The 24,664-nt window shown below is 47.6% G+C and overlaps 1 protein-coding gene across 1 annotated transcript; it reads left to right on the forward strand.

Annotated features, from left to right (window-relative positions):
- Positions 1-9,712: 9,712 nt before the first annotated feature.
- LOC121837567 (multidrug resistance-associated protein 1-like) lies at positions 9,713-14,376 on the forward strand. Its single transcript, XM_042293204.1, has one exon. It carries the CDS (start codon positions 9,713-9,715, stop codon positions 14,099-14,101), a length of 4,389 nt encoding a protein of 1,462 aa, XP_042149138.1. The 3' UTR covers positions 14,102-14,376.
- The last annotated feature ends 10,288 nt before the right edge of the window (positions 14,377-24,664 follow it).

Raw genomic sequence — 24,664 nt, forward strand, 5'->3', positions numbered from 1 at the left:
ACTGCAGAACGATGCTGCTGGAGGCGCCGCGGGCGGGGCCGCCTTACGTCGGCGAGAGACAGGATGCCATCCGTCCTCCAGGGGGAACGAGTCAGGGTTCGAGTCACGTTGGATGCACCGGGGTGAGGTGGTAAGCTTAGTCGCAGCGGCGCCGAAGAAAAAAATGCCACGAGCACGCTTCGTTTCATTGGCGGCAGTGCGGATGTGGCAACTGTTGTTGAGGGGCGACAACTTGCTTTCGGGATCATCGTCGCCGAGGATGGAGAATGGATTCTGAGTAAAGACCGCAGGTTGAATTCACGCGGCAACAAGTGGTGCATCAAGAAGCGACGTGACGGCAGGAGTGGTTGCACCGGCTGTGGGTGGTGCATTGAGCGGTAAGCTTCAGACAGCGGGAGAAGCCAGCGTGGCCTCGGTGGGTTGTGAGTCCATTTCGTTGGGTAGAGGAAAGTCCCGAGGGCCGTAGTCGGTGCTAATGGTCGTCATGGGTCATGAGGGCGTGTGGGCACAAAAAGTTGCCGGAGCTGAAGTGAGCTAGATAGAGAGATATGGCCTCTTTTTTCTCCACGACCATCTACGAAGCCACAAGACTGCAGCTCTAGCTTCGACTGAGCAGTGGCTCTCTCGTGAAATTGCACAGCAAAGCACAGACCTTCCAGATAGAGTCCAGGCTCTTGCTCATACTGTTTGGGAAAGTACCCCTCAAGATTCGAAAACACTTCATTTGTCCAATCACTCGTTCCACGTGGATCCGGACCTTCGCAATCGCCCTAGTTTTCGCTTCGTCCTCCAGGGAGAGCTGTAGCCTTCCCCCAAGGAAAGGTGGAATGTTCAGGTTAGCCCCTGCAGCTTCGACCTCTTCAGTGATCAAAAAGCCTCTGTCCGCCATGACAGAGTCTCCGGGCTCAAGAAGGTTGCATAGCCCGGAACATGCGGTCAGGGCTTTGTCAGAGACGCGGCCAGGGGCAAGGTCGCTCACGAACGACACGAACCCATTGGGGGTGATGCCCAGCAGTCCCTTGGCAGTGTTGTGGCACTTGTAGCTTGAGTAGGTATCACTCTGCACCCTGAAGTCGCTAGGTGTCTCGATGAAGATTTCCGTGCAATCCAGAATGACTCTCGTCGATGGATACGCCTCGATGAAGCACTCCGGCATGTGCTTGTTCACAACCTGTCGCGACGGCCAGTAGTTGAGTTGAGCAAGGTAGTCCGCTAGGTAACCAATCCAGAATGTCCACACCCGGCTGACTGTGCTGATGTGGATACGAAACCGGTATGCAAGGTCCTGCTCCAAAAGTCCCACCCTCAGGCGGGACAACACGAGCAGCAGCTGATCATCCATGGATAGATAAGGTGACCTTCTCTGCGGACCTTGACTTTCCTTGTGAGCTTCATAACCTGCCTGAACAAACTTGTAAAAGGCGAGAAATCTCTCCAGGGAGTCGAATCCCGTGTAGAAGGCCAGTTTCTTTGGGTCCTGTTGCACGGCTGTGAGCGTGAAGTTCTGAAAGGGGATTGTAGCATCGATGACCTCCTCTGCTTTGTCATACATCTCCTCAAGATGGGCTACTTTCTTCCGCAGAGCTTCATTTTCTTTCTGTAGACGGTCGTTGTCCTTGCGCAGTTTCTCGTTTGCAGAAGCGAGCTCCTCTAGCTGCCTGATGCGATCACGCAGGGCTTGATCGATACATCCTGTGATGCTGTACTGGTGGTCTGCCAGATGGGGAGATAGCAAAATAAATATCACATCATTTTTGCAGTCAAATATCAAAACAAAAAACTAGGCTTTCTCCTTGTAATTGCCTTGGCTCTGCCAAATAGCATATCATGTGCCATACAAAAAAAGCATCACATGTTAAAGGGGCCAAGAAACGATATGCATTTGGATGTTCTGCACCTCATACAAGCATACTGACGTCTGTAGCACAAATATAATCTATATAATAATCTATATACCACAAACCAGAGGCTCCCCTGCCAAGGTTATATTCTGAGGAATAGAAGGCTAATTTACAGTCAGAAATCACAATGTTGAGAAAGCCTAGGGTTCACACCAGGGTGACGACACTTGAATACAGACGGCTTATGAACTGGACCCAAGCACTGAGTGAGCACCTGACTATTTGGTTACAATCAATGCCATGGTAACTATTGGGGCTTGGGCTTGTGTCTAATCACTGCGCCAACAGTAGCAGCTAACCCCTAACAGTAATCATGTGATTATTTTACCTGGCTGTGAGGAAGAGCAGAATATTGCTTGTTCTCAAGCTTTATTGTGCGACAGCAGCATTTAGCAGAAGTAACTGAGTCGGTTTATGACCTCTTTAATGCTGCTCTGTTCCACACGAAGGAGCTATAATGGGAATGCTGGCTATTCGCCTTGAGATCCGATCGTCAGGGGTGCTGCGGGGAAATGCGGAACTAAGCTTTGTTCTACACTTACTTGGAGCACGGAGAATGCTGCGGACGCTAACTCGAAGCCCTGAGAGGCTCCGGTGCAGCGTTCGTGCGCATGCATTGGAGTCAACTGCGAATTCTAAGAGCATGCATAGCCTTGCCCGTGCTCCATAACAAAAGTGGGGATGGTTTTTTTGTGGACGCCAGAGAATCGCCGCTTGTCTTGTAGGAAACAATGGATAAACAAAAGCATGTGTCCCCACTTTTCAATCTGGATCTTGAGGCAAATAACATGCAAGCAGGGCTGTGGCAGCATCTCCTTTGTACCTGGCAGACAATGAAGTGAGGGTGTGACCGCAATCTGAAAGAACAACTCCGCGGGTACCTTGCATGTGCGGTATCTTAGAGTGCACCGTGCCATATGGTGCTGCGAGTATGGAACGGCCACAACTTGCGTGCTATAGCCAGCGGTGACTGAGTTAGTACAGTTTGTAAAGTTCGACGTACTGCATGTAAGTGTTCCATGCACCTATCGGGACTGCTGCACAGTTGACAGGGATGCCAAATAAACAGACGAGCAACACTGATGCTCAATGTTAGGAGCTTACCGCTAGCTATTACATCATCAGTGTCAGGGGCACCAGCGGAGGCCAAGGGGCTGCCGGGTTGTGCTGGCTCCTGGCTAGCAGGCAGGGTCACGGTCTGTGCCAGGTCAAGGTCCGACAGAAAGTAGGCCGGCAGCGGCTGCAGCGCATGGCGCTTCCTTGCGCAGATCATGTTTGGGACCTTTGGGCAGGCCGCAACATCTGCAGGCAAGGATAAGGCAATTGTTCACGCAATTATTTTATAAGCATTACATACCGGCTGGAATTCTGTCTAGCACAGGGCACAGCTTACACTGTACGGAGCACATAACATGTCAAACAACCAAGAGCTCAGCTGGATCAATAGCGGTCACTGTTTCTACCCTTTGGTAGCTGGTCTGGAATGTTGTAGCCAAATAGCGATTGTTGCAGTTCTTTCTGAGACGAAGTGCATTCAACAGCCACCGGCGTATAAAAGAAGGGAACAAAGTTTATATCCTTATTCAACATAGTTTGGCACACAACAAAAGGTTTGTCCCAAGCGAGCCAATCAGAGTACACTTCTCTAGTAAAGAGCTGTCACATACATTTGACTTCAACACTTCAATCAGTTCACAGGGGTTATAGAGTCTGCCACCTGCCATGTTACTGTGAAATCGACTATATTCGGTGCCATCTTAGGCTGTCCATACTTGCCTAAAGGGCCCTTTATTAAACATAATTATATTTCCGCATTCATATGTGTTTCCATTTGTGACACGAACGATATGCACAGCTGCAACTTCTTACAAAGCAGTTGGCTCAAGCATATTACGACCGCAAACTCCTGACAAGGCATGTCCAACTCTATCTGCTTGAATGGTCACTAGGAAGCTGCCTAGTCAAGCAAACACGGTGGACAGTAATTATAGAGTCCTTGCACCTGACGTCAGTTTTCGCTCAAAATATTTCTAGAATTCATGTTGGTACATTTTCTCCTATGTTTTTCTATGTGCTAAGAGAGTGTTTTCCAGCTCGCTGAAGTCCTCTTGCATTGTGACCGACTGTGTCAGATAGAGCAGTCGGAAATATAAAGAAGCATCGTCTGGTACCGTTCAAACACACTGCTGTTATTTAGAGTCGAGATGAGCTGGCACTTCAATGTACGACAGGAAACATGCAGAGCCTTCACTACTTTCCACAACGAGAGAGCTGGATTAAAAGCTGTCATTTGGGGCCATCAGAGATGAAGGCAGCAGAGCGACATCCCCTGGTGCCTTGAGCAGCAAGCTAGCTAAGCCAAGCCAAATCCTTGAAAAAGGCAGTCAGTAGGTTTATATGCCACCTATTCCCACTGCAAATTTAATGACGGACGAGAATGTTATACTTTTTCAGTTTCAGTGATATCCTTGATGCTACTTAACCGCACGTCGCAAGACCTCTTTTCGATTGCAGTCCATTTGCGTCGTCTAGCCGTTGAGAGATCTCATGTATTCAGACAAAACATTGTTATTATGTCTGCAGCTCTACAAAATCTGACATTACGATTGCTTGAAGCTCCGTCTTTTTCTATGAGAGCGATGATTGCTTCCGTAGGTCACGTATTTCGCCATGCTCACTGGGTAGCACCGCTGTCCACAAATCACCAGACGCCACCAGCAGTGACGTAGCTCACGTGAGAAACGACCCATGTATACAGTGATCACAAGCAAGAATATAAGCAGGGAAAAACAACTATTGCAGAAAGAAACAAAAATAGGCAAATAACATACACTTCGGAAATGTCCTGGTTGGAAAAAACCGGGGAGCTTTGTCCTCGTACTTCTTTCTCCCAGTTTCGTTAAAATGAGCGCCGCATATTCTGCTGTCAGAGGTTGGCGTCCACAGAGAGAACCGTCCAGTGGTACCTGCATGCAAAAGAAGCAGTTAGCACCATATTAAGATTCACCCATTCAACTTTGGAGCAAGTGCAACTCAATCTCAGTGGTAAGAATGGATGCAGCAGCCGTGGCGTCTGAACAGGGGCGTCAGTAAACTATCCGGGCAAGGGGGTAGAATTCAGTTCTCCTCCTCCCCCATCGTCACCCCACCGCCTTCTAAACACTTCCAGTACCATTGTGCAGCGGGCACTAAGAACAAGCACATAGTTTATGCCTAACAAACCTGGAGTGGATGCACGCTGAAAATGATAGAAGCACTGTGAGAGTATCTTTGCTTTAGCTGTAGGGTAGTGAGATGAAGCGACATTCCTGCGATGCAATCAAATATTGGTATGTCGGTGCAGGTGGAAGTGGCCAAGAGAGTGAAAAGGGCACATGCAACATCTGGGATTCTTTGAGATTGTCTTTTTTGTTTCAGTCGTATGTTGCACTTATAGGTCAAAAATAATGAATGCTATTTTTATTTTTAAAAAAAATGTGTTTCGCAGGTATGTTGTACATATGGGTAAAATGACTTGGGCCACGTCGGACAGTACACACACTGTACCTTCCTGATCATTGTCAGGAAAGTGTAGATAACAAGTAAAAAAATATGGTAAATACCTTTCCTGTTGATTCGCTGTACCCAAATGTTGCGTAGATGGCTGTTCTTCGGAAAGCGATTCCAGGACACATGCTTGGCAGTGAGAGTGGTGTGGGCACAGCCCGGTACACAGCAGGTTGTACCGCCCGTCATGTGGCTTCTGAGGGTGACCTAAGAAGATACTACATTCAGCTGACATCTCGAATAGTGAAATAAATAAGTGAAGTGACCATCAGTTTCAAAGTTGCAGTTGCTGACATAACTCGCTTGCTAAGGGCCCGCTCAACTCACAACCGCTGTTAAGAGCGATTGTGAAGCTATGCGATGTACTACATACGCATACCAGCCGCGACGATGAATCACCGGCGCTCGCGGACGGTCAGCGAACGCGAGAAAAGTGACGCCGCGCGGACGGTTGTTGACGAGCGCTGCCGAGGCACGCCGACCGCTGGTACAGCTTCGCAAGCGTCCGAAGGGCAAAAAGATCGCAACGACAAAGCACCGTCCCGAATGTTGAGCACGCAAGCAGTACTCGATATCCCACGCTCACATTTCACAGGGCGAGCGCATCACGAAGCGAAGGCATGTCGGCCTTCGCTTCGTGATGACTACTTTATTTCTCTGCTTACAGCGGTGACATTTGTAGTGATGTTCGAAACTGCTCTCTCGCGACCGCACACGAGTTAAATGAACGGCCTAGGAGCGGGATAGAGCGTAACGGCAACAGTCAGTACTCACCCCGGGAGCGGCGAACGAAGCGGCGTGGTGTCCGTCGACGGCCGCGTCGAAAACGATGGAATATGCACAAAAACACGTAATATACAGAAGAAATACAAAGCGCTGAACGAAATAGATACACTTATGAACAAGAAAAATACACTGGAGTAGATAAAAAAGAGGATTATTAAGTATAAACAACGAAGATGAAAAGTATGTCTAGAGCGAGGTGATGCGATTCCAACGGAGAGCAGCCAGACGACGGGGGCCGACAGAACACCGATCCCAAGATTCCTCGCGCGCGCGCCGGGGCGCTTGGGAGGACTGCAAATGGTCTATTGCGTACATGTAGAAAATGCATCTGTAACAGGTTCAGGTAACGGGAACGAAACACGCCTGGTGTCTACGTATTTTTGGCGGACCAGTGTTACTACTGCTTGTAGTAAGTAAATTTAAAAATACTCACTGAAAACGTTCGCTGAAGAGAATTCGCTTAAACTTACATCGCGTGTCGTATAATGTTGTTAGCAAGCTGACGGCTGCGATTGTGGCGTAAAACTGAATTAAGTTTTTCACCAACTAAGTAAGTTACGATCATTAGTTTACAAAAACAAAACAATAACTTGGAAGTATATTCGGCATTTGCCGTTAGAAATTTTGTTAATTGGTTGCAACACAGAGTGAAGAATTGGGGTCTCTATTTTTATTTGTGCATCAAATTTTTTTATTGTAATATTATAAAGTATATTTGAAGTTATTTATGGTTTTATAATTTTTTTTAGAGTTATGTCTCGAAACGTTTGCATGGAAAGCAGCAGTCATAAGTACTTATCAATAACAATTAAAAGTGGCAAAATGCGTGTCACTCTGACCATAAACATATCTCTCCTTACGAACAAAACATATCGCTCCAATTGGTTTCTTCCCCCTCTCGTCTAAATTCATTCAACCACTTTGAGGTTCTATGCTGAAAGACAAATGAGTTACTCTTTCTGCTTTCTTTGAGAGTATAAGTTTTTAACATATAAATATTGGAAGGTGGTCACTTCCGCGATAGTTCATGACCTTGGCTAGTATACTTGCACTCTTGGTGTGAGTAATAAATATATCGCTTAGGCTGTGTTCCAAAATTTACTCGATCCGACTCCGGAGTAAAAGTTTCGTACCGTGGCGTTCCAAAACTTACTCGAGCTTACTCGATGACGTCAGAACTCGCGTTCCAGAAGCGGGTTGTTTACTCCGGAGTAATTACTCGCGCTACCCTCCTCGATCGGGGGGTAAAGTCGGATCAAATCGAGTAAATACGTCACGTGATCTGTTCGTCGTCTGCTTTCTGCGCCGACAGCCGTCAAAGCTCGCTTGCTCCGTTGGTTTTGGTGGCGGACGTTCGAAATGACAAAGAATTAGGTGCAGCATGTGTGATTATTGCGATTTGCTGTTGTCAACGCAGGAATTGACTGCATTACATCCAGACCGTCCACCTTCCCCGGGAACGTGTACTTGTTATTATCTGAGTGCGAGCGTAAACAGGAGCTTCTCCGCATCCTCGTCCTCGGCGTTGGGGGAATGCCATATTCTCACGTTCAAGGCCGAAAATGTTTGAACTCGGTATATGATAATGTAGTATTTTTGTTTCCTCCAGAGTGTTTGTAATGAGAGGATAACGTTTGTAAAGCAGTGAAGGCTTCGAAAATTTCACTGTAATCACATTCGCGTCAAAGCGAACCTGAGTTTCATATCATTCTGGAGAAAGCACCCTCGCGCTGTACAGCTACAACGTGTGGAATATATTTCTGCAAAACATAATCGGTGCAAATTACAATGCGTGGAATATATGCGTTTAGGGCACCGTGACTAGAATTGCAGCAATCGCGCTGATTAATAAAAACACATTTTTTTATGTCTAACTGTAAGGAGTAAGTAATTTTGATCTCAATATACAGCTCAAAACGAAGGTGAGTAAAAGGAGCTGGTGGATCCACCTCAAAAAACACTGCGTCGTCATTAACATTACCGTTCTTCGAGTGCTTTCTCCATGATCGAAAGGATCGTCTGCTATTTTCTGCCATCGCTGCTATGTTTTCTTTTGGCCGTCGCCCAAGACGAAGCCAATCCGCGTAGTATCCAGGTGATTATCCTGGCCGTTCCAAAATCGAGTCGCGGATCCTTTACTCGCGATGTCACGTTACCCGCTGACGTAGGTGACAGGTTACTCGGGTAAGATTTGGAACATAGCCATTATGCCTCAGAATGCATCCTTGGGTGTGAATTGGTATTGTATGAATTCATTCATTCGAATAATTATATGAATCTTTCTATTCAAAAGCTTGCATTCCAACCGGTCAATATTGAAATCACGGCCCCAAATAACGGTCGCTATTTTTGCTGACAAGTGAAAGGTATGTCTATAAAATTAGACAGGTTGTCACTATTTTCCTTCGGTGACCAGCGAAGTACGTGTATAATTATAGAACCTCCACGGCGCTGTTAATACTTCGTAGTCACGTGTAACACACGAGCAGAGCGCCAACAGCGCGTGAATGCCACTGACGACCGGTTGGCGTCGTGAATGCCACTGACGACCGCCACCAGTGGTCCGTAAAGCAAATGGGTAAGCGCAGTGGAAGTCTCTAAAACCATCCATCATTAAATGTAGCAACTGGGTACTGCCAAAGTGTATCACGCATTACGCGAGTAATGTTGAAAAACAAGTCGTTCAAGCTGACAACACCATGAATCTTTCTTCGTTGCGCAATTCTTGGTGGGACGCCAAGGGTTGCCCTCTTCGCTCTCTGCGCGCGGCACGGAGTACGGGAGGTCCCGATTTCCCTCTCCTAGCGGAAAGAGGGGAGAGAAGAAGGATTTCTCCATTTTCCTTGGGCACTCCGCAACGACAAGCGACCAGGACGAAATCTCTGCAATGCGTCACCCATAAAGCTATCTATGACTTTAAAAAGGCAACCACAACGGGACTGAGCAATGGGCTGCAAAATGTAATTCGAAGAGCCCGTTCCTACGTCTACTTGATCGCACTTACAAACACATGTTCGTTGCTGGTGGGGACTGACGTATTTCTCCAGCTGGACTGACGTATACTGCAGCGCTTGTTCCGAGCTATAAAGTTTGTTTCGAAATTTGTCGCAACGTCAAAATTCGTCACGGTAATGAGTTTCACGGGATACACCTTGCAGTCTTGTTTCGCTAGAGCACACTGTACAGCTCATCGTTACAATCCGAGGAGGGTGCAGTGATCGGAGCCGACACACGTTTATTGCTGTAACTGTTGAACACAAATGGGACTTCGTCGGACCATTAACTTACTCCGTAGACAATTGCCGCAGTGGCAGGTCTCTACTTGTGTCCCTGCGGGGCAAACGAACGTTCAGTGTTCGTGCTCCGTTTTCAAGCCGCCGAAGTCGCCACCGGTGAAGCACTCAAGAAGGATTTCGCACGCGTGACCTGTGATAATAGTTAAATCGTCCCCCAGCCGTGGTGCAATAAACGAGTGAGTGATGACTCCTTTCTGCACTTCACCTTTGTTGGATTGGGATTACACCTGGAGCTCGGACTACCCAAGGCTGACATCATGCTTCGAGAATACCGTCCTCACCTACACACCAGCGAGTCTCCTTGTGCTATTTGGTGTCCTCCCTCAGCTTGTAAGACGTCGGAAGAAGCAATCCCGCTATCGTGAAACACTGTCCTGGACTCCTCTAAGTATGTCCAGGTTCGTCGCAAGTCTTCTGCTTACGCTTACTTACGGGTTCTCGATCGTGAACAAACTGGTCAGTGGACCGTCATCCGGGTCATCGGTGGTAGCAGACCTTGTACACGTCATTTCTTTCGCCATCACCATGAAAGTCCAGGAGAGCCATAGAAAGAATGGAATTGGATCATCGATGCTACTTTTTTTATTTTGGCTGGTGACCGTTATCTGCAAGCTCCCTGAGTGCTTTCGCCACTTGCACGGACTCTTCGCATCGGGCAGAAACTTGGTTCACATTTTGGATCTTGAATTTGCCGTCTGGGGTTCAGCCTATCCTATGATGCTCTTGCAGCTGTTCCTTTCTTGTTGGACGGACGCCAGAAAAGACGCGAAAAGACCCTACCTCACCGCGCCACCTGTCTCATTCCTTCTTTTCGGATGGTTGTCAGCACTCATACATAAGAAGCCAGAACGCAGCGTTCAGATGGAGGACCTCTACAAGATACCACGGGGCATGATGACTGAACAAAGCTACCATCAGTGGGCTGCGCTGTGGAAGAAGGAACTAAATTCTTCCGGATGCGTACCAGAAGACGAATTATGTAGAAACTCTAGACTTGGGCCTTCACTGCTCAAGTCGCTTTGGAGAGTGTATTGGAAGCCTGTGGTTATTTCATGCATCCTTGGCGTGCTACGAGCCATAGTAAGGCCCGCCTCTGCTCTTTTTTTGCATCTCCTGATGGACTACATGGGCGGAAACGGTCCCACGTGGATAGGTCTCTTGTACGCCTTCGGAATGGTGAGCACCATCTTTGGGTCGGCTCTGCTTGCTGTCCACACGAACAGGACAATCAGTCTTACGGGGCTAAATGCAAAGAGTGTCTTGGTGGCAGCCATTTATAGAAAGGCACTTCGGCTTTGTAGCCAGTCGCAGAATGACTACACGATAGGGAAGATGGTCAACTTAATTTCCGTTGATGCCGACTGGATCTTCAAACTTAGCACCACTTTTAATTACGTTGCCAGTGCTGTCCCAATTATAATGATCACGCTAGTTCTACTATGGCAATACCTTGGATTTGCTTGCCTCGCTGGAATCGCTGTCATGTTCGTTATGGTGCCGATAATAGCCGTAACGGTAGACATTAGGAAGAAGTACCAGACAGGCCAAATGAAGCTGAAAGACAAGAGGCTGAATATTGTGGCAGAAATGTTGAACTGCGTTAAAGTGATCAAACTTTTTGCTTGGGAAAATTTTTTTATCGACAAGTGCAAAGCCTTACGGTTAGAGGAGATGGGTCTGCTAAAGAAATATTCCTATCTGACTGCTCTTCATCGCTTCCTTTTTACTAGTATGTCATCTGCGACCACGTTGGTGAGTTTTGTGACTTACGTGTTGGTTAGCGACGATCATATTCTCGACGCAAGGACTGCATTTGTGTCATTTGCTTTATTTGATTATTTGGAGCTCACGATGTTTGTATTGCCAGACTTCATTTCTAACTTGGTTCGGACGAACGTTTCAATGACCAGGATTCGAAAATTTTTACTATGCCCTGAAGTAGATAAGAGTTCAGTCGGTCGACGTTTGAATGAAGGCGACGTTGTATTAGTGAAGAATGCAACGATCTGTTGGTTGAAAAACAAAACACCGACGTTGAGAAAAATTAACTTGACTGTCAATACCGGTCAACTGATCGCAATCGTTGGGCCCGTAGGCTCTGGCAAGTCGTCATTGCTTTCTGCATTGTTGGGACAACTTCGAGTTTGCTCAGGATCTGTGGATTGCATACAAAGTGTAGCGTATGCTCCTCAATGTCCGTGGATACAAAACAAGACTATACTAGAAAATGTGATCTTTACGAGTACGTACGACTCCGAATTGTACGAGAAAGTACTGAGGGCATGTTGCCTCGAGAGAGACTTAGAGATCCTTCCAGGTGGAGACCTGACGGAAATAGGCGAGAAAGGGGTCAACCTAAGCGGCGGTCAAAAGCAAAGGGTGAGTCTAGCAAGAGCCGCCTACCAGATGAAAGACTTATATCTGTTTGACGATCCCCTGAGTGCAGTGGATGCTCACGTTGGGGCTTACCTTTTCAAAAATCTTATAGGACCACAAGGAATGCTTAAAGACACCACAAGAATCCTGGTGACCCATCACCTTGCAGTACTTCCTGAAGTCGATTACATTGTCGTCATGCAGGATGGATCGGTAATTGAGACCGGAACGTTCGAGGAACTCAAGAAAGAAGGAACTGCTCTTTCGGGACTGCTAAAGAAAGTATCGGAAAAAGGTGAGAAATCGACAGGAAATGACGATATTCTTATAGATTCAGAGGACAAGTGTAACCTAGAGAAACTGGAGCGTAAAATTGCGCTTGTGGAGAAGGAGAGAATAGCGGAGGGTACTGTTGGTCTTCATGTATACCGAAGCTACATAAGACAGGCCGGGTTTCTGCTGATATTGGTTATTTTGTGTTACGGTGTTTACACAGCACTTGGTGTGTTCGTTGGTATATGGCTGCGCGAATGGACCGATGATTCATTGTTCATTGACGGAAGCCAGGGCCGATCTCTGCCTATCTACAGGATTGTTGTTTACACCCTGCTCTTTACATTCCAAGCGGTTGCTAAGTTTTTTGCAGTCGCAATGCTGTGGAAAGTTGCACTCTCATCCTCTACCTCGCTCCACCAGTTGTTGCTCGAGGGAGTGATGAGGGCGCCGTTGTCATTTTTTGATGTCACCCCCTGTGGACGCGTCTTGAACCGCTTCGGTAAGGATATTGACCAGCTTGATATCCAGCTTCCAATGGCAGCGCATTCTACTCTTGATGTATTTTTTCACTTTGCAGCATCACTTCTTCTAATATGCATAAATATTCCTGTCTGCTTTTTGATTATCATTCCGGTGGCAGCTAGCCTAGTGGTTCTGCGTCAAAAGTACGTGGTCCCATATCGACAAGTCAAAAGGTTGGAAAGTGCCAGCCGTTCTCCGATCAACAACCAGATTTCCGAGACAGTAGCTGGTTTGAGCAGTATCAGGAGCTACGGCGTTGAGGATATTTTTATACGAGACAATGATTCTAAGATTGACATTATGCAGACCTGTACTATGAACGCGAGACATTTGAAATACTGGATGGACGTCCGCATGGAGATGGTCAGCGAACTGACTGTGTTTTTTATGCTGTTTCTTCTCGTTACCAGCCGCGACGCAATCGGCATGGGATTAGCGGGCCTTCTGATTTCTTACATGATGAGTAGTCTCTCTTACTTCACCGACTTTCTGCTTTACACAAACGAACTAGAAGCAACTATGGTATCTGCCGAACGTGTAGACGAGTACAGCTGTTTGACTCCGGAAGGGCTATGTACATCGAATTTGAGACCGGACTCTCAGTGGCCAGGCTCAGGGGCAGTGTCCTTCAAGTCCTACTCCACTCGGTACCGGGACGGCTTGGGCCTGGTCATCAAGGACGTTAACCTGGATGTACGTCCTGGTGAGAAACTGGGGATCGTAGGACGAACAGGTGCAGGTAAATCGACCGTAACCCTAAGCCTTTTCCGTATCGTCGAGGCGGCGTCAGGCAAGATATTAGTGGATGACATGGACATTGCGGCCTTAGGACTGCAAGACCTCCGTTCCAGGATAACCATCATACCTCAAGACCCGGTCCTGTTTCAGGGCACTCTGCGATTTAACCTTGACCCGGCCGGTCAGCACGATACTTTCGAGCTCTGGTGGGCACTGGACCGATCTCACCTTGCTGATTTCTTCAGACAAAACGAGGGTCTAGACTTTGAAGTGGCAGAAGGGGGACTCAATCTTAGCGTGGGACAGAGGCAGCTCGTCTGTCTTGCCAGGGCTCTGTTGAAGAAGACAAAGATACTTGTCCTTGACGAAGCCACGGCATCAGTGGACGCTGAGACAGATATGCTGGTTCAGCAAACCTTGAGAGATGTGATGAGTGGGTGTACCGTCTTGACCATAGCTCATCGTATTCACACCGTTCTAACGTCAGACCGTGTTGTTGTCATGGACCGGGGAACGATTCTCGAAGTTGGTAGTCCGGCAGAACTCTTGGCTGATACTACGTCGTCCTTCTACGCTTTGGCTCATGAAGCGGGAGTTGTTTTCCCCGGAGTTACGGAGTCCGGACTCGCTGCTAGTTGGTCGGGTAGGGTTTTTCGCTAGTCGAGCTAAGCTTCTTGCTGAATAGTGGCCCGGGTAGCAGAGTGAAAGTGGCGGAATGCCATGTTTCTATATAAAAACCTTGAGGGAGACCGCATGACCAGAGGAGCAACGTGGCATAAAGCCACCATCGAACACCTGACGCTTAATTTACCTACACCAGAATCATCTTCGACGGCTTCAGTGCCACATTGGCGGTGCATATTGCGCTTCCGAGCGACGGTTTACAAGGAGGCATGGAAGCACTCTTGCTGTGAGGTGTATTGTTTTCTGTAGATTCTGGATGGGCGGTTAACTTAATATGTGTAATGTATTACCCAGTGCTATTGCATATTTTTGTGTTTCATTCAACGACGATCTAAAGTGAACAACTCACGTGATCATACCCAGCTTTAAAAATGCAGGCCCGATTAATAAAAGAAGAAATATCTCACGTGAGTAAGGACACTGATATGGCAGTTCGCTAGCGCTTAGTCACATGGGATATTTTTAAAATCTCGCATGCTTTGTTTAAGTTTGGAAACAATTACATACACAAAGGATACCTTGTTTAAAAACACACGATGGGATGTTCTTAACACGCTCTAAAAAGTTTGTTTTAGAGGGTTTGCGCGAAAAAAAATTATTTGAGATGTTATCTAATCAATGGGTTAATAGCCAGTTTCGCATATCCCAAAATATTTTGACTGGCTTTTTTTAAAGTCTTGGCACAGCGCCCTACAAACAAGGAACGAAAAGAATTTTGTCAAAAGATATTGCTTACGCTGATTTGTAAAAAAAAATTATATTATTGTTACGTGAACATTTTCTAGAAACTGTGGGGTCATATGTTCCATTAATGTCGCATGATACTCCTATGGCTCTGGAGTTTGTCTCGTTCTGTTGTATCACCGTAATTATAAATTTGTTTCAAGTACCTGCTATGAATGATACTTTTTTGGGTTGTCATCGTCTAATATAGTGCGCCTGAATTTCACAGTGAAAACAAAAGTAATATTTTTCTTTTTTGTTTGTTTGTTTCCTTTTAGCAAGTTGTCTCATGCCTACAAGAGTGTCAGTGTGCTCGCTAGGTGACTTGAATGTGCTCAAGAAACGCAAAAAAACAATTTTAGCGTCGTTAAGAATGGGTTCTTGTTTCCCACCTTCTAAAGAACGTCCAGCGTTTAGTGTTATTGTCGCAGTATTAGTTAGCCTACTTTGCATTTTTTGTTATGCGAATGAAAATTACAAGCCTGATAGACGATTTATATTTTTGTTTTTATTTAGGGCAATTAAGGCTTCCACGGCGTGCTATAATAGAATTTTATGTTGATGTTTCTTCCTTATTCCTTCGCGTCTTTTTATGTCTCGATGTTGGTCTGGATGTTTGAGTTTCTCTATTGTCATACTGAAATAACCCTGCACGTACACGTTTAACTGCTTTTAACTGTATGAGGTGGGAGACGAAAAACGCTGACGCGGCACACGTGTCTAAGACACGCGAATGATGTATGCCCAAAACTTGGAGACCTTCTGCAATGATCGCAGCTACCACTAGAGCTCTTTTGTAAAGGGTTTCTTAGATTTACAATAAAGTCTCAAGGCCATATTTCTACGGTGCTTTATTATATTTGCTTTAACTCTAAAGCTGCGGCCAGCCGGGCTAACATATCACACGACAGACTGTCTGCGGGCACTGCCTAAGAGGTGTTTCCTCCTTGTACGACGGTCTTTCTTGTTGGTCAGATATAAACCTTCTGCAGAAATGCTCCAAGCATGCATATGTATGAAGCGCTTCGAACATCCCAGGCAGCACAAGGGGTGGGGCCCACATGGGCAATAGGGACTCGGGCAGCCCCTACAAAACCCACTATGGTCCCACGTGGGCGCAGCGTGGATACGTCGCAGTGCCGTGGCGGGTCCCACCCAGAGGTCGGCATTTTAGGTCGCCCTCACTCACCCTCACCCTCACAGCCACTCACCTAAGCCCCTCACTCACCCTCACCCTCACAGCTACACTCACCTTCAGCCCCTCACTCACCCTCACCCTCACAGTCACACTCACCTTCAGCCCTTCACTCACCCTCACTGAACCTCACGGCCCTCACGCACTCACCGCCCTCACGCTCCTCACGGCCCTCACGCCCCTCACCGCCCTCACGGCCCTCACGCCCCTCACTCACTCATGGCCCTCACGGCCCTCACCGCCCTCACGGCCCTCACCGCCCTCACCGCCCTCACGGTCCTCACCGCCCCACGGCCCTCACGCACTCATAGCCCTCACGCCACTCACCGCCCTCACGGCCCTCACCGCCCTCACGGCCCTCACCGCCCTCACGGCCCTCACGCCACTCACCGCCCTCACGCCACTCACCGCCCTCACGCCACTCACCGCCCTCACGCCACTCACCGCCCTTGCGGCCCTCACACCCCTCACGCCCCTCACGCACTCATGGCCCTCACGCCACTCAGGCCAGCTTCAGATGGGGCAATTTCGCCCAGAAACTTTACGTCGCAACACCAGCAACACGGGCCGCCTGCGATCACACGCAGCAACCAATTGCTGCAATTTGCCATCGTCATCATAAAAATTTTATTTTTCTTGCACTATTTAGACAGAATTACGCGTTATAAACGTGTTTTGATGCATTTAAACCTCGTTAAGAGTACTAATGCACCTTTCTGAAACAGTTTATTTCCAAAAAAACGATCGATTTCAAACCAGAATCAAGTCTTTCGGTGTCATCATCACCGGCAAGATGTATCACGTGAAAATTTTGCGTCCCTGATTGGATGCAGCCGCTTCAAACGTATTTGAATTGCTCCGAGTTGCTTGCTTATTTCGAGCCGGACCCGATCTCAGCAATTCGTGTCAATCTAGGGAAAGCTAGAAAACAACCCGCCATTAACACCAAAATTGCTGAGAACGATGCTCGATCTGAAGGGGGCCTCACGCACTCACTGCCCTCACGGCCCTCACGCCTCTCATGCTACTCACTGCCCTCGCGCACTCATGGCCCTCACACCCCTCACGCACTCACCGCCCTTACACCACTCACGCACTCATGGCCCTCACGCCACTCACCGCCCTCACGCCCCTCACGCACCTCACGCACTCATGGCCCTCATACCCCTTACCGCCCTCACCGCCCTCACGGCCCTCACCGCCCTCACGGCCCTCACGGCCCTCACGGTCCTCACCGCCCTCACCGCCCTCACGGCCCTCACCGCCCTCACAGCCCTCACCGCCCTCACGGCCCTCACCGCCCTCACGGCCCTCACTCACCCTCACACTCATGAATTTTCTTGGTTCAGAAACTCACTCACCCTCACCTCACCTGTGAAGATGAGGGTGAGTGAGGGTGAGTGAGGGCCCTCATGAGTGAGGTTTGCCGAGGTGTGGTCGCGACGCCAACTGCCGCCAACGAACGAGCATACGACGCCGAGAGCCGGCGTTTCTAGCAGACAAGGAACTGCAGTTCCTTGTTGTTACCGCGCCTGTTTTTGTTTCTGGGACTGTCGCCGCCTGCGGAACGCGCGCCGCTTTTGAGTCGAAAAGATTGTCTGCTAAAGACTCCGGCTCTCGGCGCCGTATGCTCGTTCGTTGGCGCGTTGGCGGCGTTCGTTACGCCATCTTTTGGCTCCCGTGCGAAACGGCACCGCGTTGTTTGAAGACCGGTGGCGTCGCTGCGTTTCCATAGGAGCTAAGCCTTTTTATTTCTTTACTTTTTCCTCAGGTAAGTTCGCTCTTTGCAAATTTTACAAAAAAACACCATCTGTGGGCAACGCTGCACAAAGTCGTAGCGCGATAGGTTAAGAAACCGACTTTTTCGGTCGATTTAAAGAGCTTGGCGTCTCCTTGAATCACCCTGTATATATACATATATATAGATACATATAAAATAGACCGTAGAAATCGGCACCTGCACGTAGCAATCTAAACTTTTCGTCAAAAGTGTACTTCACAGTTAGTTTTGTTTTTTCTCTCTCTCTCTCTTGTAAAATTATTACAAATCGTAGTTCTCTTTCTGGAAAAAATAAGGACGAGAAACCTGCCAGGGTCTACGGCGGGCAGCAACGCAGACGACAGGGGTCCAATAGCGGGGTGTGTTTGGCGTTCATATTGATAGATGGTGCTACCTCCTAATCGCGACGGCTCTGGACCACCGTGGTTTATTACAATGAACATAATCTTTCTGAAATGTACCTTCGGTTAAAAAATAAATGCGAACAATAAAAGTAAAACTTAAAGTTAAAATCGCGTCTGCATAACGACGTCGCTTTTGCTGCCAACGGATTTCGTCTGCGTGTCGTCTACTTTTTTTCGCTGGTCGGCTGCACTTTCGGACGCTGCTCCCGACGCCATCTATCGATACGAACGCCAAACACACTGGACTTGGTCGTCTGGGTCGCCGCTCGCCGTACAGCCTGGCAAGTTTTCTTGGCCCTCTTTTTTTCCGAAAAGAACTTCGCTTTGGAATTTTACAAGAAAAAACCGACCTGTGAAATACACCTTCGACGAAAAGTTTAGATGGCTACGTGCAGGCATCGATTTTTACGGTCCATTTTAGATCGAGCCTGGTGACTTGGACCACCCTATATATATCTCTAAGAAATATATGTGAAAGCGATATTCTTGGGAGGAACATTCAGCCATATGTGAACGCCGTAGCCAAATGTTTCCCGGAGATATGAAACTGAGAAGCTGGAGGCGTGGACATTGCCGAGATTTCACTGGTAATTTGCACAGCCGCCAATGTCACACAGGAGCAGGCACGTAGTTGAAATTGTTTCATTCATTTTATAGACAATTTACAACATGCATACCAAATATTACAAATTACAAATATATATTTCAGGGGTGGAACGGCTGCGCCATTTGTTCCATTTTGCGCCAGACGCATTTGTCTGTGCCGTCCTGCACCATGTTGCAGAAACTGCGCCACAGCCAATACCTCGCGCCATTATGCACCAAATCGCAAAACGTGCGCCAAAACAAATTGCATTTTGTCTTGGTTTCGGTTTTTATCGACTCGATTGGCAACAATGAGCGTGTTTAGCTTGGTCGTCCTTGCAAACCTTTGGTCTTTTTATTCTCCTTGTGTATCCCGAATCGGAAGCGGGCGAAAAAACTCGGGGGCCGGATTCCAAGCGGTGCACCACCTGCGAGTAGATTGTTATTCTTCAACCATCAGCGGTTAAGTAAGTCGGCCGAGGTGAGGTCGAGTCATGATGCGTAAGACTGCCTGAGGCTCTGCGGCCCATGGGATCCGGACGTCAGCCAGTTGAAACCAAATGAACAAAAGATTCCTTTTCAGTGCTTCATTGTTAGAAGTTGGAACCGCATTCCCGCAAGATAAATCGTGTTTTGATAGAACTGGAACGCGGTCCGATCCGAAACCTTGCCAGCCAGTAGCTCTCAGGCGAGGGGTAGATCTGCTCGGCGTACTTAAACTTGCTCCTGCGTATCGCTTCGAATATATATAACTCCTTTAATCGTAGTCTGCTGCTTCGATATTGAGTTGCACAATAGGATAAACTCGAAATTTGTTGCCCTGTTTCTCTGCGCAACTGCACGTCCGTTGTTTACGCACGTTACGTGGTTCGCACATATAATTAGGGAGTTTTCGTAGATTGTTTTCGCCGTCCCTCAAGGCCTTCCGCAACCCGCTACAATAGCGGGAACTCCACAGTCAAGGCTATCGGTGCGCAGGCGCAGTTGCAACTTTTTCGTTGCGGAACGCTTAGCGGAGGGGGCAACGCGGTCTACGAAAACTCCCTATTAGTAGGGAGTTTTCGTAGATCGTTTTCGCTCTCCTGTAACGCCCTCCGCAACCAGCTACGCTAGCCGGAACTCTACAGTCAAGGCCATCAGCGCGCCGGCGCAGTAGCGGCTGCTTCGTTGCGGAACGCTTAGCGGAGGGGGAAACGCGGTCTACGAAAACTCCCTAGAGTTGTTGAGCACGTGCTGGTTTCCAGTTTGAGCAACTGAAAGCCACTCAGAAAATGTCAAGGACACTATCTTCAGAAACATATGGTACTTTCTTTTTGGTTCTCATTAAGGCTTACAACGAGTTTTCGCATCTTTTACACTGTTATCCCATCTACCTAAGGTTCCTAACCACTCACGTTCATCTGTGCTGCTAAGCACTATTGAAATTGCTCCCGTGCTTGTCTAAGACACAAGCTGAAGTGTAATGAAAACTGACCTGAGCTGCTCCTAGCCTGCTCCAGAATGTAGTTCTAGCTGCTCCCAATCTGCTCCAAAACAGCTGTTTCAGCTGCTCCCGTGGCTGCTCCCAAGTACATTTCATGAGTTCCACTCCTGTATTTCTATGCAAAAAAAAAAAAAAAAAAAATTAAGAAACACGTAAAAAAGGTAAATAAATGTTTAGAGACATTTTCACAAAATATTGAGCGACAAACAACGGTTTGCAAAACGTCGCAAAATATATCGAAATGTGCGTCTTAAAATGCAGCTTATGAATATATAAACAAACGTTTGCTGATGCATTATTGCAGTTTTTGTTGTTAATTCAGAAACTTAAGTCATTTCCCTAATAGTAGCAATATTGCAAATAAATATTTATAAAAAAAAAAAAAAAAAAAACTCCGTCTTTTTTTTTTACTTTTCTTACCCTTTTGCAGTAACTTGAACTAACTTGTGATGGCAAAGTATTGAGTAGCGTATGACCTCGAGTTGAAAAAAGCGACAACAAAAAAAAATAGGGGTGTTTCCGCACGACGTAGGCTCCAACGAGAATATTCTTTAGAACCTGCAAAATCTGTACAACGGTGCTGCTCTATTGCAGGACGTAGAAAGTCGTCATAACTTAAAACCATCGGACTGAAGCGCTCCACGCAGTGGAACTTGACGCGATCCTCGCGGCGGTTGCGGAACCATTTGAGCGCTGCTGCGCACATCGCCGCTCGTTCCGTTCCCGCTCTTCTTGTTTTCCGCCATCTACGAGCGATGTCAGCAACCAGTTGTCTGGTTGCCGAGGCTGGAAAGGTTGCCGCAACCAACGTTTGCCGCGACGGCGGCAAGCAGACAACCGGAAAACGTAGAAATCGGCAGACGTCGTATTGATTTGGGGCCCTCATTCCCGCCCTTCGGAACCAGCAAATGACCACGACCTTTCGAGCTCGTTGTGTTAGGACGGTCCGTGACAGTAAAGCGAGCAGCGAACCCTGTGTCACGAGTGACGGCCACCCAGGAGGAGTCAGTTAGTCAGAGTGTTGCAGAAGGGAAAGCGAAGGAAGTGTTGCTTGGGCTCGAGGATGAAGACACAACGGCCTTACAATGTCGGTGATCAACGACAGTTCTGCCGGCCAAATCAACGCCGCATGCGCGCTAAAACCGGCGGCACGGGACAACAATCCTGCAGACGCACACACGAAGATGGGTCGGTTCCGTTAGGGATATGAACAAATTTTGAAACCAGCCAACCGTGCACGCGTGAAACAATACCGCGCATTTGCCCAAGCTTCGAGTGCCTTATCCTTGATACGCGGGGATCCGGCACCGAAGGGTTATCTCTTTTGGAAAACAGCAAAGCCCGGAGTTCTGTCGAAGTCAGCCTCCTTGTCAACTATAACCGTTTGTGAAGAGTATTCTTCTCCTGAGATGAAAAATTTGCACCGGCTGACGTGTTCTTCTGGAAAAAGGGAAGGGGAAAGAGGGGAAGTTTGAGTAACTACAGTAACTACCTAGAAAGCTCCTCTCCCGATTAGAAGCTCGAGGCATGGTATACGTCTCGGTTACCTTCTCGTGCATCGCTGCTCCTATCTATTCTTCACCCTGTTCCGCAGAGCCACTGTTCCGCACAGCTGTCGTGGCTGTGCGGAACAGTGTGAAGAATAAATTCGAGCATCATCTGGACGCCGTCATCCTGCCAGGCTTCAGTGTCGTGGGGCTGGACTCGGCGTCAGTCAGTTAAAATTTTTTATTTCGTGTGTGTTTCTTTGCCCCGCTGAACTTTGTTTCTCTGGTGCGGTTCCGCTGAACGTTTTTTGGGATGTTTTCTTACTAACTGTGTGTTAGTATTGTACTTGTTGGGTTTATTTCGTCATGACGTAGCAGCCTGACGGTGCTGGTGAGAGCGTGTTCGCACCAGGCTTGTACAAGATACTCACTAAAAGTATTTAAGTTACTGAGTACCATGAAAAATAGTAACTGAGTAGAGTACCAAATACTCAAATTTGTAAAGTAATTGAGTAAAGTACAAAATACTCCAAAGAAGTAACTCGTTAGTTTCAAGATACTTGCAAGTTACAATTTTCTCTGCAATTCATTGTCAAGCACAACCCAAGTCAGAAAAAAATCTTCCTCCCCGATGCTATGGAATCTCCTGGAAATCTCTTAGCTAGACTTTGGCTGCCACTCAGGCTTCTAGGAGGCCCCAAATAACTACGAATGAGACAAAAATAAAAATGTCTTTTCTTTTATACCCTCGCTATGGCAAGGACATATGCGAGGGCAGCGCGGGGCCCGTTCGCCTGCGGAGGGAGTTTCTACACAGAGGCTCGCCTCCGACGCTTCCCTTGTGTCGGGTGTTCATTTCCGCTTCCCCCGTAAGTGCACTGGCGGTGCCGTGCAGTCGGGGGTCGGGGAGTCCAGGCTACGGGAGAGCGGGCGCCACCGTGGGGGGCGCCGGCGGTCATTCGTGCTACCGAAAGCAATAGCGAGTTTTAGTAGACCGTAGACTGTGTTTCCTTCTCCGCTAAGCCCCTCCGCTACTCGGAACTCTACAGCCAAGGTCATCGGCACGCAGGTGCAGTGGCGGTTTCCTCGTAGCGGAGGGTTAGCGGAGGGGGAAACATTTGGGAGTTTTAGCATAGAGTAATATAGTAAACGTAAAGAGAGGACACAGGAGCCAATTCGCGGCCCAGATAGTGCGTTTAATACCCTCCGCTACGTGGCGCTTTTCTGCAATTTGGTTAAAATTAATTAAAACTCTTTCTGTGAAAAGTATTTATTTTTTAAATGGAAATGCTTTAAAATTATTTAAAGTACTCAAAACGACTAAACAGTTTAAATCAAATACGTCACAAAAACCACGTGATGAATGGCGCCTGCCGTGGCCTGCCTGCCTGCACGCCGTGGCCTGCCTGCCTGCACGCCGTCGCCTCTGCATCATTCTGCATGGCCTCTGCTCGTCCCTGCGTCGTTCGTCTGTGCCGTGCGTGCCGTCCATCTGTGCTTTCTGCTGCATCATGTTCGGTCGACTTTGCATCAATCAAGGTGACGCATGACCGCCCGCGTGCTCGCATGCTCGGCGTGAATTCATGGAGCTGATCGGTTCGAGCTTCTCGCGCTGTTGTTTCTGCCGGGCCCTCTGGCTGCACTTGAACGTGTGTGCATGTTGATTTGCGATGAGATTGTTTAAAAAATAAGAATTTAACTAACGACCCTGCACACGACATTGTCCATGGGTTTACAGATGACGGTTTTGAACGAACCTCTAACATTGCAGATAGAGCCTTGGTTGTTATGCTGTCTGAAATTTCCAGGAGGTGCGTTTAGCCCCTTGCATACACTGTTGTGCACACTCCAACAACGTCTTCTGCTTAACGCAGTTTCCTCATTTCTCTCATTCGGGAGCTTAAGACTGTTGGCTTCACAGTAAAATTTGTGGTCTGTGGTTAGAGGGCTTCAAACGTAAGCTTGGTGTGTGTGTTGATAAGCCATTTTTTGAAGATGACAACGAACACGTTTACTTTGTCTTTGATGTTCCGCACCTTCCTAATAAAACCAAGAGCAATCTCCAAGCCCACAAACTTTGCATTGGAAATGAGGTCTTGAGTGGTCTTCTATTGTTGAACTTTATTGTTCTATCCATGAGATGAGCGTGCAATTGGCTCCGAAACTTACTGAGAGATACATTTTTTCAAGAACCTTTCTGTAACATGGAAGAAAATTGTGCCCCACAGGTACTGAGTGCCTCACTCTTTCTTGCAATCATATCCCTTGTTTATGCCAAGGAACTTCCTGAGGCAGCCATGGCTACACCCTATTTCTGTAATAGGATGTGCATACTTTTTGATTGTCTAAATAGCTAAAAAATGCAAGAAGACAGGGCAGAAGTTGCGTCATGCCATTCTGAAGGGAAAATCTGAAATACTTGATTTTCTCCACCAGTAACTCAGATGGATTTCAGCATGGCAGTTCCAAAGTAGGAGGCAGCCGTAAACCATCATTGGGTGGCAAGTTACTATAAAAAGTGTCCTCATGCTCTGGGATGAGCTTTCAAGCAGCCATGACTTTAAGTTCTTACTTACACGACGCCCGCAGCAAGACACACTTGAGAACGTTTTTGAAGCTATATACGACAAATGCTGGGCTGCAACACAAACCCAAATGTGCATCAGTTCACCTCAGGACTAAAACACCTCTCGATAAAGAAACTGTTCAAACTGTCGGACAATGAAAACGTAGAGGATGACAAGGCTGACCTCCTAAAGGAGTTGCAAATATCTTCGCACCATGAAAGTTTAATTTCAGACATTGTGGAATAACTTCCCGCCACTAGAGGATATTTCTGAGCTGGCATCAGACGTCAGGTCTAACATAATTGATGACTCGTC

Source organism: Ixodes scapularis, unplaced genomic scaffold (genome assembly GCF_016920785.2).
Source record: "Ixodes scapularis isolate PalLabHiFi unplaced genomic scaffold, ASM1692078v2 PGA_scaffold4__175_contigs__length_147842914, whole genome shotgun sequence".
Lineage (NCBI taxonomy): Eukaryota > Metazoa > Arthropoda > Arachnida > Ixodida > Ixodidae > Ixodes > Ixodes scapularis.